Source organism: Aphelocoma coerulescens, chromosome 19 (genome assembly GCF_041296385.1).
Source record: "Aphelocoma coerulescens isolate FSJ_1873_10779 chromosome 19, UR_Acoe_1.0, whole genome shotgun sequence".
Lineage (NCBI taxonomy): Eukaryota > Metazoa > Chordata > Aves > Passeriformes > Corvidae > Aphelocoma > Aphelocoma coerulescens.
The window spans coordinates 5,849,612-5,865,085 of record NC_091032.1 but is presented as its reverse complement, the minus strand read 5'-3'; the positions used below and the strand labels follow the sequence as shown (position 1 = coordinate 5,865,085).

The window sequence follows — 15,474 nt, the reverse complement described above, 5'->3', positions numbered from 1 at the left end:
CATTGATACATCCATTCTTTAAAATAACACAAATAGTTCCATGCTCTTGTGGAAATTCAGACAAAATGCACCATTTTCTATCAGCACTGAGCAAATTTTGGCAGTTTATATTTTAACCAAAATCTCATAGGTGTGTTGGTATTGCCCATTTTTTAATCTACTGAACTCCCAGAGTGTTTTTCCAGCAAGAGGTCTGGGTAAGGAGAGAACAGTGCCAAGATCCAGCACTGAGAGCTAAAAAAACCCTTCAAACATCTGTGCAGAGGCAAATTTATCCCCAGGAATGGATGTTTGAGAGTTGCTAGGAAAACCATGAAGTAACAGCTGGACACATAAGCAGGGGGTTTATTCCTGCTGGAAATATAAATCCCATAGTCCTGAATCAACCATGGCAACTCGTGTTTGATGTCTGAATCCTGAGCACGGGGTCTGGCTGAGGGAGGATTTTCCCAAAGTGGGAAATCACAGTGGGTGCTGTGAATCTCCACAGGGATTCCCACTGGAAAAGCTGGAATAATCTTTTTAAAATCTCTTAAATGATGCTGTTGTTCAATGAGCACCATCCTGACTTGCTGTCAAATATTCATTTTGAAAGCTCTGGAGGAGACAAAAATTACAAAGCAAATCCTTCAGCTTTTAATATTGCAGAGGTTTGTGTCTGTTGTAGTTCTTGGCAGTCATGAGGGAAAATACTTTCTAAAAGCACTGAAGATTTTCAGCTCAACACTTCCTCAACTGTGTTGATTTCAAGACAAAAAGGGCAATGTTCCTGTCCAGTTTTTAAAAATTTATAATAATATGCAGTGATTGGAAATTTGGTCATTCCAAAATTAGATCCAAGATAGGATATCAGTAACAGGAAGGAGAACAAGTATTTTATTTTTTTTAATTTAACCATAATTACAGAGCTCCAGCTTAATAAATGTTCTTTTCATGCAATGCAATTCACTATATCTTACAAAATATGAAGCCATTCCAGGCTCTAAAACTGGAAAATTAGCTGCTAGTGGCAAACTCTATTTCCAAGTACAACATGGCTCACTGAACTGGAGCTTTAGCCAAAGCTTGAGGCCTCAACAAGGTAATAATAAAATTCATTATGTGGGTTCAGAGCTTTAGCTCTAAAAATTTCTCAGTTCTACAGTTTCAATATTACCAAAATAATGATGAAAAATTATGGGGAAAGCTCTTTTACCACACCTTATTTGTATCAGTGAAATATCTCTTTAGATGGCTTTGAATTTGCTCCATTTAGCAGGCAGCTCTCTGAAATGACTCTGGAAGATTTGTTTGCACACACTGGTGTTTATTTTTAAAATCTGCTTTTTAGGAAGCTTTTTTTTTGTGTCTGGAATACTAATGAGACAAATCCATCACTAAATGGATGCTGCTCTGTTAACCTGGTATTTTGAGTGGCAAACATCAGTGAGAACAGAAGGAGTTGAGGTGATTTTCCAGGAACTGCAGGATTTCCCAGTATTTTATTATCAGCCCTCTCACTGGAGCAGGGACACCACGTGCAGCCTGACATCCTGCAGGGTTGTGGAAGGAAAAATAAGAATTCCCTTGATTCAAAGCTCTGCTGTGCCTCAATTCCCGCTGTTTCCCTGGCTGCTCTCTCTTCCCAGCTGGGGATTCTCCCATCCACGAGCACAACCTAGTGCTGAGGGCAGCAATCACAGGCTGAGCAGGGAATGTCACAGCCCACAGGCGGAGCTGCAAATCCTTCTGATCTCCAAAGCCCCCGGCTTAGGAAATAGGCTGAGCCTAATTAAGAACACCAACACGCTGCTTAATTGTTTCCCCTCTGACTAGAGGTGGACTCATGACAAGGAATTTAAAGGGCAGGGAAGCAGCAGGGGGTGTGGGGCGTTTCTGACCCTGCTTTGTCTGAGGACAGACCCCAATTAACACAAATATATCTTAAATCTAATCAGCTACCTGCAGAGACAGTGTCTGACCAGCTCAGAGAGCACGGTTTGGGGTGCCTTACCCAGAAAGGAAGCAGCAAAGAGAGGCTGGAGTTCATTACTCTTAGTGGGAGGAAAGGTCATTACAGGGATCATGCAAGCAAGGTCCTGGAAAAGCAAACACTGCAGATCTTTCCTCTCAAAGGGAAGAAAGCTCTCTGGCAGATAGCTGGAATGAAATCCCTAAACACCACCTCCATCCCACAGAATGGAAACCATCAAAGCCTTTAGTGTCTCATTTATTTAACAAGAGCAGCAGTGTTGAAATGACCTTGCTTAGGAACCGAAGGGTCGTTCCAAATTGCCTTGGAGGCATCACTGTTTTAAGTGGTTTAACATGAAGTGCTTTAAAGAGCAATTGCACCCCACGTGCTCTCTGTGGTTTGGGGTGAAGGGGCTGCCAGATGGGCCCTGGCACTTCTGGCTTCAAGGGGCTGCATGGAAAAGATCAGGAAAAAGAAGTGCCTGGATCACACTAAACAATTGTAGGTTTTATTTTGCAAAGCACGTGGCAGAGTTGGGAAGTTCTTTGCCAGATGCGAGATTAACAGAGTAGAAGTTGTACAGGATGCTCACAGAACAAATCTGAATTCTGCCAGGTCATAAAAAGAGCACATTTGTCACCTACAGCAGGGGCTGGCTCTTCCCTCTCATCCTGCTGCCACTATGCACAAGAAACGATTTGGGAATAAGTCCCTTGCTTCAGTGCCTCAGGAAAAGGACAGACAGGATGATACCTAAACCCAAAGGCACCTCAGAGCACCCATAAAAAATTAAGCAGTCAAAAAGCTCATTTAAAAGGTTCTAACTACTCCAACCTTTGCAGCTCACTGAACAAGCAGGTGTGGGAAGGTGAATATTTGGGTAGATCTTCTACAGAAGTGATCAGTACTGTGGGAGACAGAGAATTTGTAGCTGGAAGTTTCTCTGTTATGACTGAAATTTTTTAGTATTTCACTCTTGGGAGATCCCATCCAGGGGAGCAGTTGCAGTCAAGGTACCTCAAGTGGTAACACTAAGAATTAACCCTCAGGTCCTGGTCAAATTCTACCTGAAAGAAGTTTAGAAATGAGCTTTAAACAAAAATAAACCCTTTGATTTTTAATGTGAGTTTTACACCTACATCATTCAGTTCCTTCTCCTCTGAAAAATACTACTCTGCCTTTTTGCTGTGCTACAACCTTCTGCTGGTTCTTCCTACACTGCTTATTTCTCTTCAAAAAGGGCTGGTTTACATTATCAGAAGGGAAGGATGCTCACTACTACTCAAGAAATAGTTTGCTGCCAATTTTAAGACACTTTCAGTGCCATATTACCACCTCCTTACACCTCTACTATTTTTATTGCAGAGTATTTTCTTTTCTCCATGCTCCAATACCTCCAGAAAATAATTAGGATACTTTGCCCACTACAGAAACGAGTATCCTGCTGTATAAAATGAGCTACAGGAGGATTAAACACTGACTTAACTGACCAGGCAAAGAAAGTACTCCAAGCACAATTCCAACAGCCAGGACAAAATTCCCAAGGAGCAGCATCCCTGTGTGTGCAAAGGCAGCAGCAGCAGAGCTGTGCTGGATGTGACTCTGTAGAGAGGGGGCACTGAAAGTCTAACAAAAAGCTGACAATCTGCTTTCTCTGCTCTGGACAGGGTAAAAACTTGCTCTGCAGCACTCCAGATGCTCTCACTGTGCATTTTGTGCCACAGCCAAATGAATGAAAAGCCTCTTTCCTAGAGGATGAACTCCTTGGGAGTCCTCCCAGCAGGGAATAAAACCACTCTCAGTTGTCTCTCCAGCATAAACTCCTCCTTTGAAGTGAAGGAGGAGTCATTTAGAAGCAGCTAAATATTGGGTTTTTTCTGCTTTAAAAGCCAGAGGAGTGATGAGAGCTATCCAAACAAGTGGCCAGCTGATTCCATTTCTGCTTCTATCAGGCTTCACTCCCACTCTGCAGAGCTTCAAGAGGATTATGTGCTTCAAGAACAGGCACTCACACCACTGCCAAAGAGGAAAGAAGCCCTTGGAATCTTGTAACTGCAAAGGAAATCTTTTCTTTTCCAGGCAGAACTTCCTAAAATAAGAAGTGGATGTTCAGCTTCATTAGAAGCTGCTGGGGGAGGAGGGAAGGTTGGTTGATACGATATTTAAATAATTGAAATGTAGATCTCAGAGATCCTGGACAAACAGCACATAAAGAAAAGATGGAAGTACTCATCCATGAGCAAAGGAAAAGATGTTTGGCTAAGCATTTAAATAACGGCAGAAAATACTTAAAATCCATTAATCAGATGATCACACTGTCCACAGGGATCAGTTTTTCAGCATTAATTGAGTTTTTACTTCTGTTCAAAGGCACAGTTCCACTTACTTGGTTAATTTATGGTCTTTCATTGCTACCAGGAACTCTCTGACAGTCTCAGGACTCTGGTACCTGCAGGGTGTTTTTGAAATGTACTTCAGAGTCTGCAAGGGACAGAGAGGAAATATGTATTATTTCACACTTGTTTTACCAGTTGTGTATGGAACAAGTACTCTGAAAAGTCTCCTCAGCATTGAGGAAAAATTGGAAAAATCAATTCAGGTTTGGAAATCAACTTTATCTGAGCTGTACAAAGCCCAAAATTCCAAGTTGAAGAGGACAGGAAAGGAGTGAGTTTTAGGTTTGTCTCCTAAAAAAATCCTCTTGCTGTTTGTGACAGACATTTGCTTCCTTGGTTTGCTCCTTGTTTGGCTTTTGTCTTTTAAAAGCACAAAGGAAAGTTGAACACAATTCATCCTGAAACCCACATTCCCTTCTGCCAACTTTTCATGTGCTCAGTGCCAGGGATATTCTCACTGCCAGCCCAGAAATCTCTCTTTAAGTTCTCTAATCTATGGTTGTTTTTATCCTTTACCTGTATTTTTGGCAATTTAAAGTTGGTAGAAGCAGATTGGCTTGTTATGAAATCTGCAAGGATATTGTGCTATTAAAAATGTTTATCTGACTTGAGACAATTAAACTTTGATCCATTTTTTACATGTAACACCCACCAACCTCAACTGCCTTTGACAGCAGGTGTTCCATTTATTTGCTTTCTTTAAAATAACAACATTGAGCAGGTGGATAATGGAATTACATGACAATGTAATCTGACCTGAGTAAAAAAATCAATCTGTTGATTTAAAAAAACGCACAAAAATTCCAGTTTACAGCTGAGTTTTCACTGGAAGTGGCTTAAAATCTTCCTGAGTATTTATTGTTGCTTGAATAAAACCCCAAAATGAAGAGCTGTAAATAATTATAATTTATTATTCCTTTCTATAAGCCCTGTCTGACCTTTTCAGATAAAATGAAGTTGTTAATTCACCACCAATGACTGAAATGAAATTATTATATTGTCATGTAATATAATTATTTCACAGGAGTAATTTCTCTTCCAGGTTCATCTTTTCTTGGCAATTTCAAATCGATGAAAATGCCAAATATACAGAAGAACAAAGCTCCTCTGGAGTTACTTCAGTGCCAACAGATCCAAGTCTGCAGGGAGCTTGTGAAGAAACACAGAAACAATCCTGCAAGATGAAATTCTGCTTTTCTTTCAGTCAAACATAGAAAATACACCCAGAGTTTACCCCAGCTCCACACCCAAGCCTCCTATAGGTATTTAACACATAGAATAACAAAGCAATTAAAGATTTCAGGTGCATCCTGATAAATTTTACTTACAGGATCTTCCTCAGCTGTTTTCCAGAGGTACAGGAAGAGACTGTCAGTCTCCATGAAGATTTAATTCAGATTTTTGGTAAGCCCCTATTTTGTTGAACGCAAGGCTTAGGAATTACAACTCTGTACCTTTTTCAAACAAAGCCAGAACTAAAACAAAACCAAAGCCTAGGCCAGATCTTATCCACATGAGTAGTTTCAGTGCTCAACAGAATTACTCATGCAAGCAAAGGCAAAGTGCTTTCAGCTGCCTGTCAGTCACGGTGCTGCTCACACAATTCTCCAGCACACACACAATGGGTCTCACTGCAAGGCTCTGGGAAGTTGCTAATTTGGGATATTTTAAATTTTGGTATTTGTATTATAGAATTTTACAATTCCTTCCTAGCAAGGGATGAGATGTTTATTACTAACCTGGCATCCAAGTGATGGTATTTGTAGGCGTGGTTTTGCGTTTGTTTGGATCAAAAAAAAAATTTAAATGATCTGTTTTAGCTGGGGATTAATTCGTTTCTATTGACAGGATTATTAATTCTGTTAATAAAAAAATACCATGTGATCTGTGCCTCAGCTTTGAAATCATCAGCTTAATTATCAGATCAGGTGATACCATAAATTCACCAGATGACAGCGAGTTCTGCCCTGTGCCTTAAAAGGATGGAATACTCAGAACTGAAAAAATCCTAACAAAACCAAACAGTTGCAAACCAAGGGATCTGAAACTCTTTTATAGATTTTAATAACAGCAGGGAACTCTTCCCTGACAGCACAGTTACCCTACAACTTCAACAAAGGGAGCACAGAAAAGTGGCAGATAAAACATTTGAAATTTGGGGGAAATTTGATTCCAAATTATTAAATATACAACCCTGAGGATGTGAATTATTGCAGCTTGAGCTAATGGGTAAAAGGACTTTCCCAGTGCTACTCACCTCATACATAATTGTGTTCAGATTCTGCTGCCCAGAGCTCTGCTTGGTTTTGCCACTCTCTTTACGCTGCTGCTTGAGATCAGTAAGTAACTGGTACACCTAAAGAGAAAAAATAAAGTGGTTTAGAGCAGCTGAGAGTATTTAACCTAAAAATATGACAACAGGAAAATGAAAATAAAAAATAAATATTTTATATTTTATAGAAAATAAATATATAAAAGTTATATATTATATTATATTATATTATATTATATTATTATTATATTATATTATATTATATTATATTATGTTGTATTAATATAAAATATTTATAATTTAGATTTTATCCTATATAATATACAATGTTATATATAATATAGTATAAACCATAAAACATAATAAAATATAAAATTTATACATAAAATATAAGTATTTAATTATTATAATTATATAATAATGTTATGTTTTATATAAAATAAAAAATAAAAAAAAAAGAGAACAGGAAAAATCCTATCAGCCAACCAACAAAAAATGGGTGGCTGTTTTGGTGGATGGACCAGCAACTGAAATGAAAAATGTTTTGGCTCCAGAGTGATGAATAAGGATGTAAAATGTTTTTTAAAAGCTGTGACTGTTTTACACAGATGAATGAAACTTTTTCAGATGTTTTGCTTCAGGCTTTGCAGTATATCCAGAGTCAAAACCCAGAGCAAAGCAACGGAGCACTTCTCACTGTTCATCCCCTCATGTTCACCTGGCTGCACTCAAGATCCAGCCCCAAGGGAATTATAAACTGACAAGTCCAGAGAAATAAGAACCCAAACATTTCTAGACAGTGAGAAATACAACTACAATCAGATCCTGCAAGTGCTTCACACAGCACTTCCTATGAGAAAGGAACACCTGCCAGTGCTGAAATCCCAAACTCAGGCTGTGAGCTTTGACAACAACCACAAAAGGACAACTCCAAGCTCCCACGAGAACTGCAGGGAAGGAACTCTCTGTGCAAAGCATTACCTTGATTTACAGAACGTTGGCTTTGCCAGCGAAATGGCAACTGGGAAGTGGAGTAAATGGAAAGGTAGCAGTAGTCTGAGGGGAATCTGTGCTCTGAAAAGCCATATTTGCTACGTTTTTCACATGTTTTTAACAGCCAGGCACTGAACACCAGTCTGGCTGACATGATATCATCTGTATCTTAGAGGAAATTTAAGAGAGTTCTCTCCAAGTCCTCATTAAAGCCCATTTAACAGCCAGCAGATGCCTGCTCTGCTGTTTGCAGACAGATGCAGCTCAGGATAAAAACACCTCGAGGTTTATTGCAGAATAGAATGAAACAGCTGCAATAAAAACCAGCTTCAGCAATACAATAACACAGACAAAACCACGTGGGTTATTAAAACTGCTTAAAAAATTACATTAATCAGCAAAGCAAAATATTTCCATTACCTGGCTCAAGTTAAAACAACATTTCCTCCCTTAAAATGAGAGAGAAAAGCACCTGCTTTGGAATAATCTCACAATACAGGAACACAGTACCCATTACTAGCAAAACCATTTCCAAATCTTCTTTCAAAAGCTTTTTTTTTTCCTTGAAAACCAAGCAAATGCAAGGAGGAGTAAATCCCCTGCAGGTTTTGCTGATTGCCACTGCCAGTTTTCAGCTTCCAAAGATTATACAAGGGACTGATGACAGCTTTTAATTGCTGCTTTAAAACCAGAAGGAAGACAAACTTACCTCAAAGTTACTCAGCAATGCAGCGTTTGCATCTTTTCTAAAAGGAAAAATGAAAAGAGTTAATTATGTTCCAAATGAAACGGTTTGAAGTTTTTCTTTGCTGAGTCACAGACACTAAAAGAACACAGAATTAAAAAAAAAAAAAAAAAGTAAAAGCCCCAAGGCATCTTATTTTAGTGATTCTACAACTGCCACCTCTGGAAAATATTTTTTTCCATACTGTCAGTAGAATTATGACATAAATATTGAATTATGACATAAATATTTACAGTTTGCCCCATAAATCATAAGACACTTGTACAACACACTCCTTCCACTCAGCCACCCTATTTTACTCACTCATCCAATTTCACACACTGAAACCAAATTGCTTTGCTTCTTCCTTAGAAAAAAAGCCTCTGATTTTATTCAAATGAAGACTGATGGGAAATAATTCAGATTATACACACTATTTTCTTTATTAGTCAAGAGCACACAATATTTTAGTACCATGGACATATGTGTGTGTATAGACACAAATAGGGCTTTAATTTGTACGTGTTGTACTGACTAAAAAGACCCCAATTTATTGCATTTTCTCTTTATTTATTCTTTCCACCTTTATGTGCCTATTCCTATATTAGAAGGGCAAGGCTGAGTTTCTCATTTTTCACTTTCTCAGTCCCAATTAAGCAAGAATCCTTATCCAAGGCTGGCAGGGTGACTGCAGATCCAAGCACATCATGACTATTCCTCCTGGATATTGTAAATTTATATATTTAAAGTAAAAACAGGGAGAAAAACTGCCACAGAGCATCCTATATTCCCTGAACAACACATTCTGCTGAGCAGTCAGTAGCCACAACAACAGAAAGTTTCCATACAAAAGGAAAAAAAGGCCTTTCTCAGGTCTGTGCAGCAGCTTAGGAAAAAGAAAAAAAAGAACAAAAAAGGTACAATGTGTTGTTAAGCACCGTGAATCGTCTGAATAGAACTGTCACGTTCATCACTTTCAAATGCTAAATGCATCCACAAACTTCCACAGGTTCTATCATTGTTTTTAAATGAAAAGGGACCTTCTAAAATACGCTGAGATGAACTTCAACTTCCATTTCGCTGACCCGAGTGAAACTTCAGCAAGTGAGCTCAGGCACGCATTAGTTTTTCATTCATGTTTTACAAACCATATATAGCTTTTGTTGTTAGGTAAATGCAAGTCTTCAGAATGTTTGCATTCAGCCGGGCCCTACAGAAATCCCCACGGATCAAAGACATTCTATAGGGAGAATTACATATGGAATTGTTCGGCTGAAAGGCTCGTATGGAATAAATACATCGCCATGCAAATGAGGCTGCGGAATCAAGCTGAGGGTAAGAATGAAATTATTTAAGACAACTGCTTTCCTTTTTTCATTCCAAACCGCTTTGCCATTCAGAAAAATACCTTTCTTTTTCACTCCTGCCAATGAGTCAGTCTCAAATCTTCAACAATTCTGTTGTGCTGAAATACCAAAATTATAAACTGATAAACTTTTGCAGTAGTGATTCAAAGGAATTTACTCCACAGCAAGGTACTGTAAGGTATGTTCAAGGAGTCCTGTGTTTAAAGGAGTTCTGTGTATCAGTAGAAATAAAATTTCCTTCGGTCCTGACTCACAGCTACCAATTTTACAGTCAGTAAACAAGAAATTCTAAACAATGAATTGTAATGTATATTTTAAGCAGTCAGCTATACAGTTCACTTAATTTTTATGAGAGTAAGACTTCACCAGAAAGGAAAAAAAAAATTCATGGTATTGCCAAAAGTATGAATACTTTTTAGAGCTAATAAACTAATATGAGAAGATCTTACAGTAGAGAAGATTTAATGATAACAAAGCATCCCTGGGTTACATGGCTGCAGGAGCTCCGTGACTTTGGGGGATACATCCCATGAGTGCCCCCATTCATTAGATCAATGAAAATTAAAAGAAAATTAGAAATTTAACCAGCTCCACAGAACTCGTGAGATTTTAACGCTTCAAAACAGGTCAAATCCTATAGTTTTGTGCCCAAAACACGTGGTAGGAAAGCACAAAACGCTGCCTGGTGTAACAGCTCTGAAATATCGACCAGCCAAAATTCCGACTCTCTTACTGTGTTCGCAATCGCTGGCACAAACCCCTCAGGTTTTTCCTTCTCCAGCATTTCCAGCTCCTGCACAGAGCTCACGGGAATAACTCTCCCCGAAAAGAAAAATTCCCATTTTGCCTCTCCCAGGGCAGAGGGAGCAGGAGGGGACAGGAGGGGATGAGAGCAGGATTCATGCCGAGCCACGACGCCTTTCGCCCCAACAGCGGCTTCAGCTGGAGTTTTAAAGAAAATAAACCCCTCAGATATTGACCAGAATGCCTGAACTCACTGCTGGGGGCAATAAACCCCTCACGGATTTATTGCACCCTCACACCCCTCACGCACAGGCCCACATGGACGTATCCCCCCTCACACCACACACAGATATACCTATACAAACCCCACGCCCATATAGATGTACCCCCACGCCTCACAGAGATATACCCCACACAAACCCCACAGAGATGCGCCCCCGGCCCTGCAGGCCCGCTGTGCCCACGCAGGGTGGCTCCGAGGCCCGCCCGTGCCCTGCGTTTCCCCCTCAGGCCCTTCCTTACACCTCCATCTTGTCCTCCCCGGCGCGGCCTCCCCGAGGATCCTCCCGCTACTCCCGGGCACCCGCAGCCCAGCGGGACACGGCGGAGGAACAGCGCGGCGAGACCCGCTGGAGCTGAAGGAGGATTTGGCGGCCGGAACGGAAGCGGAAAAGGAAGGAGAAATAAGGAACTGAGAGAAAAAAAAAAAAAAAAAAGAAACGGAAAAACAACAGCTGCATTGGCCGGGAATCGAACCCGGGCCTCCCGCGTGGCAGGCGAGAATTCTACCACTGAACCACCAATGCCGGCGATGTTAGTGGCTTTCCCGTGGCTCTCTTTGTACATTAGACAGAAAACGGTATCAATTTTTGTCTGACAGATTGGCAATCAGCCGCTGTTAAGTGTGACAAAGGCAAAGCAGTATCGCGGAAATCCTTTCAAATCAGATCTTTAACCTTGTGCGGAGTACTGCGAGGCTGAGGTACTCGGGTAATGCTCCAACAGTCTTTCAAAGCGCTTGAATATGCAGCCATCAAACTCGTCAGTATCGTGTCTTTCCCAGCCGTCGCCGTGACTCTTTCCCCGGTAGACCATGTGCTATTAAATTTACCAAGAGCCCTTTTCATCCTCAATAAAACCAGTGATACTTCAAAGAGTGCAAACAGCTGAAAATCCTAGTGGCAACAGCAAGGAAAATTATCTGGCCAGGGAAGCGTTAATTCCTTAATTTTGACATTATTTCTCGGGGAAAATTTTGTATGCTAATACAACACCACTAACTCCCTAAGGAGTGTCATACAGATATATTTGCTTGCTTGCAGCAGGGATTTAAGAGCCTTTTAGGGATTTAGGGAACTGAATGGGTCACTTGTGCCCCCCAACCTCTGCCTTGCAATTCCAGCACAAACCCCACCAGCCACTTTTTTCTCCAGAATCAAACCAGACAAAATTCCACTCCCACTTTTAAGCCTTTTCTTCCCCTTGGGGTGCTGCAAATCCTAAATCAATTCAGAGTAATGTGAGCAAATTTCAGTGCTTTAGGAACAGTCTTCAGTGCCAGGGCAGTGGGCAAGGAGCAGCTCCCAGTTTTCCAGGAGCTTTCACCACTGGATATAGAAGTGCTGGGCAAATTTTAAAAGCCAACTGCAAAATCTTTTCAGCCCTTTTAATTTGAAAACGCCTAAAAAAGTTTCAGTGGACACGTGCACTCCATCACACATGGATTGTGGTAAAGATAGGGATTCATTTATACTTCAGAATCATTTATTGTGGAGCCCTGTGGAATAAAAAAAAGCCAGGAGAGAGGTCTTCAAAGGCAGGCTGAGAGCTGCTGGTGTGACTCAGTGCACAGGATGCAATGGATGCTGCCCTTTTTCATGTCAGGATTAACTGGCCTTGTAAGTTGGCCAAAACTGGCACAGCAAAAGCTCTGTGACTGCTCTGCCATATCCCAAACCCTGCACATGAAGCCGCCTGAAAGAAGGGAAAGGATGTCGGTTTTCATGGGAAAAAAGGGTATTTCCAGACAACCAAATTTCAGAGTTTTTTACAGAAATCTGCTAACCCTTGTCTGCCTCTCACCACTCTCTTCAGATAAGGGTTCAGAACCTTCAGCACAGTAATTTTATTTCTCCTTTACACCTCTTTATACCTCTCCCCCAGCAGCAAATTATTATATTTATTTTCACCCTTTCCCCAAAATTTCACTTTCCTGGCACGTTTTTCCAACCAATGCTGCTTTTTCCAATGAAGACACAGCCAGGGATGAATGAACATAACACAGACACCTCTTTCAACAGCATTTTTTCCTAATAAAATACTCCTCCTAAACATTTCCCAGTGGAGACAGCAAGCCTGGTAAGGCTGTAAATACAAATATGGGTCAGCTCCACATCCACTGACATCATGCAAGGCAGAGAGGGAATATCAAGAGAGAACCAGCTGGGCAGGAGGTGAGGTGAGGGGGTCACTTCAGCTTTAACTGCTGCTCTTTAGGTGTTAGACAGTTATGCTACACCATCCATAGGGAATGCAGACATGGGTTTTTCCAAATGTGCTTAGCATGTCAACATTTTAAGCATTGGCTTGTGATTGTTACCACTAAGGCTTGGGGAGAGAGGGGCCTCGGTATTAACTATTGAAAGCAGGGGGCCTAGGACTTGCTATTGACAGCAGATCTGCGGGGTATTTGTGTTCTTTGTCATGAAAGATGTTTACTGTGTTCAGCATTTCGCTCAGCACCCTATGGTGTCTATTTCTTTTCTTTTTTTTCTTTTTTTTTTTTTTTTTTTGCCTTTTACATTCAAAAATTCATTAAAAACAAAGTTGGGGGGTTTTTTGAACAAAAAATGTCAGCACGGTTCCGCATCAACCGAGCTGACGGTGCGTTTGCCCGGCACGTTCAGCCCACGGAGCTGTTTTCTTTCTCCAAAGCAAAAAGACAGCTAAAAAAAGGATGTTTTTAAAAGAAGGTGCACTGTAGCAGTTTCTGCCATCCTTTTCCTTCGCAGTCCTATTGTGAAAAGTGAATTTCCAGAGGCACCAAAGCTCCTTCGGTTGCTGCACTCCCTCAGCATTGCACCCTTCCAGCAAAAAAATGAAATCATAGAGAAGGACTCTGATGGATTACAAAAGTACAAATAAAGTTCAGATTCTTTGAGAACATTAAAATATATTTAATTAAACTTCTCTGTACTGCAGAATTGGCAATTTACTCTCTAGTACTCACTGTCAGCTCGAAAAGGGTGTAGCTGGGAATATTAATGTAGGAATGATTTGCCATCCTCTCTGCCAGAAAGGAAAATAAGTGGGAGGCTTTTCCCTCAGAATTTCCTCGGTTTTAACTGTGGGGTGAGAATTTTGAGGTTAATCTTTCTGTTTCAGATAAAATACTGAAAGGAGATGATGGACAGTGGAGAGACATCCAAACCAGAACAAATGGAGAAGATAGCAATGAGAATGCACTTCAGTTTGCATTAAAAAGTATATTTTACATTGCTATTTCACTGCTTTCCCCTCAAAAAAGTTCAACTCTCCAGCTCCAAGCATCTTTATGAAATCCTCTTTCTTCAATGTTCGTTTTTAAGTTGAGGAATTCTGCTTGCATTTAGTTTTACTTCCAGTTTTATTATAAAAATATTAGTCTACATTCTACATTGCTTACTATAGAGAAAAGATGGTTATTGACTGCTTGGTCTAAAAATAAAGAGAGAATTCATCATTTCCTAGATACAAACTGGGGCAGGAGCTGAGCAGTGCACTCCAAGCCAATTAATCCCTGTGAAGTTTGCTAAATACACAGTGGCACTGCTGACAGGTCCCATGTGGGTTTAATATCCCCTGTCACATGTAATATCAGACATGGGTTAGCAAAATCTTGTTTGTAAGATTCACTCTAGTTATAAATTCAGTGCTTAATGTTTTCACAACACGTTGGCAATCTCCTGTCAAAGCCCCGAGTAAGGACAAGGACGCTTTGAAAAGGTGAAGAAGACAAGAAAAGTGGTAAAAATGAGGGATTTCACAGTAGGAAGGAACAGGACTGCAAAAGGATCGAGCGCTGTTTCGGTGTCCTAGTGGAAAAAGGGGAAGGGGATAAGTTGTAGAACTGAGAGAACAGCAGAAAAGAACAAGAGGGTCAGTTAAAGGGAGGAAAATCCAACAGAAACGTGGATGAGAAAGTTGGAATATGTTTCCTGAGCTCTGTGAGATGTTTGGACAATGCAGATGGAAAAATACTACACTGCAGGAGCTCACTTGGTAAGAAAAAGCAGCAAATATTCTGCTTTCTGTAGAGGGGCTGCAGAAAATACTCTGTCTGAGGAGTTAATGAGAAATTCGTGCTGAGCCACAGCTTCGCTGCTCCAAAAGCTCTCTTGTGCTTTCAATCAGTTACTTAATTCCAAGATATTTAGGGTGTGATGAGTTTAAGATACACGTTATTGCCATAAGTATAACTTCAAGCCCCACAGCCACTGCCTGAGGCTTTCAGGTGACCCCATAACCTTGGGACAGCAGGAAAACCCCAAATCTGGGGCTGTAGCATCCTTACAGGTGGGATGAAAAGTCTCACCCATGCAGAGATGGGAAAGAACAAGAAGCTCCCATCTATTTTTTGGGTTTATTGGGGTGGCAATGGGGACAGAGCACCGTATCAGTTATATTGATATTAAAGATTGCTCATTAGAGGGGTGTGACACAGAGCGATGCGACTCCTTCAACCCAGCGATATTCCCAGGGGAGCATTCCAAGGCCATTCCTGACCTGCCCACAGCGCAGGAGCTACGCCAGGTAAGAAGCAATACTCGAGCATCCCTCCTAAGCCTCCTCCTCTCCAAAGCACCCCCTGGCCCCGAGCTGCAGCGCAGGGCTGGGAAGCGACAAGGGGGACACGGGGGGGACCCGAGCGGGGCCGGCCCCGGGCACACCCCGCCCCGGCGGGGCGGGACGAGCCGCCAGCCCCGAGCCGAGGGCTGTAAAAGCGGGGCAGCGGGGCCGGGGAGCAGCGAGCCACAGAGCGGCCG

At 41.2% G+C, this 15,474-nt stretch overlaps 1 protein-coding gene and 1 non-coding gene across 15 annotated transcripts in view; both read right to left on the bottom strand.

Moving 5' to 3' along the window:
- The window catches only part of CRCP (CGRP receptor component), a 40,606-nt gene extending 29,469 nt beyond the window's left edge, over window positions 1-11,137 (bottom strand). For 11 of the 14 annotated variants that reach the window (XR_011155951.1, XR_011155952.1, XR_011155953.1 and 8 more), the window contains exons 1-4: window positions 10,973-11,134; window positions 8,325-8,361; window positions 6,608-6,706; window positions 4,341-4,435 (exon numbers count right to left, since the gene is read on the bottom strand). Coding sequence is in view for 8 of the 14 variants with exons in the window: in XM_069033692.1 (XP_068889793.1) it covers window positions 4,341-4,435; window positions 6,608-6,706; window positions 8,325-8,361; window positions 10,973-10,980 (239 nt within the window). In the remaining 6 variants the exon portion in view is untranslated. Of the gene's footprint in view, window positions 1-901; window positions 4,044-4,340; window positions 4,436-6,607; window positions 6,707-8,324; window positions 8,362-9,747; window positions 9,848-10,972 lie in introns of those variants that run through there. The other 3 variants (XM_069033694.1, XR_011155956.1, XM_069033696.1) reach the window with 3 other exon arrangements.
- A 48-nt stretch (window positions 11,138-11,185) lies between these two features.
- On the bottom strand, window positions 11,186-11,256 carry TRNAG-GCC (transfer RNA glycine (anticodon GCC)). Its single transcript has one exon. It is a non-coding gene; the product is annotated as a tRNA-Gly (tRNA).
- Window positions 11,257-15,474: the final 4,218 nt, after the last annotated feature.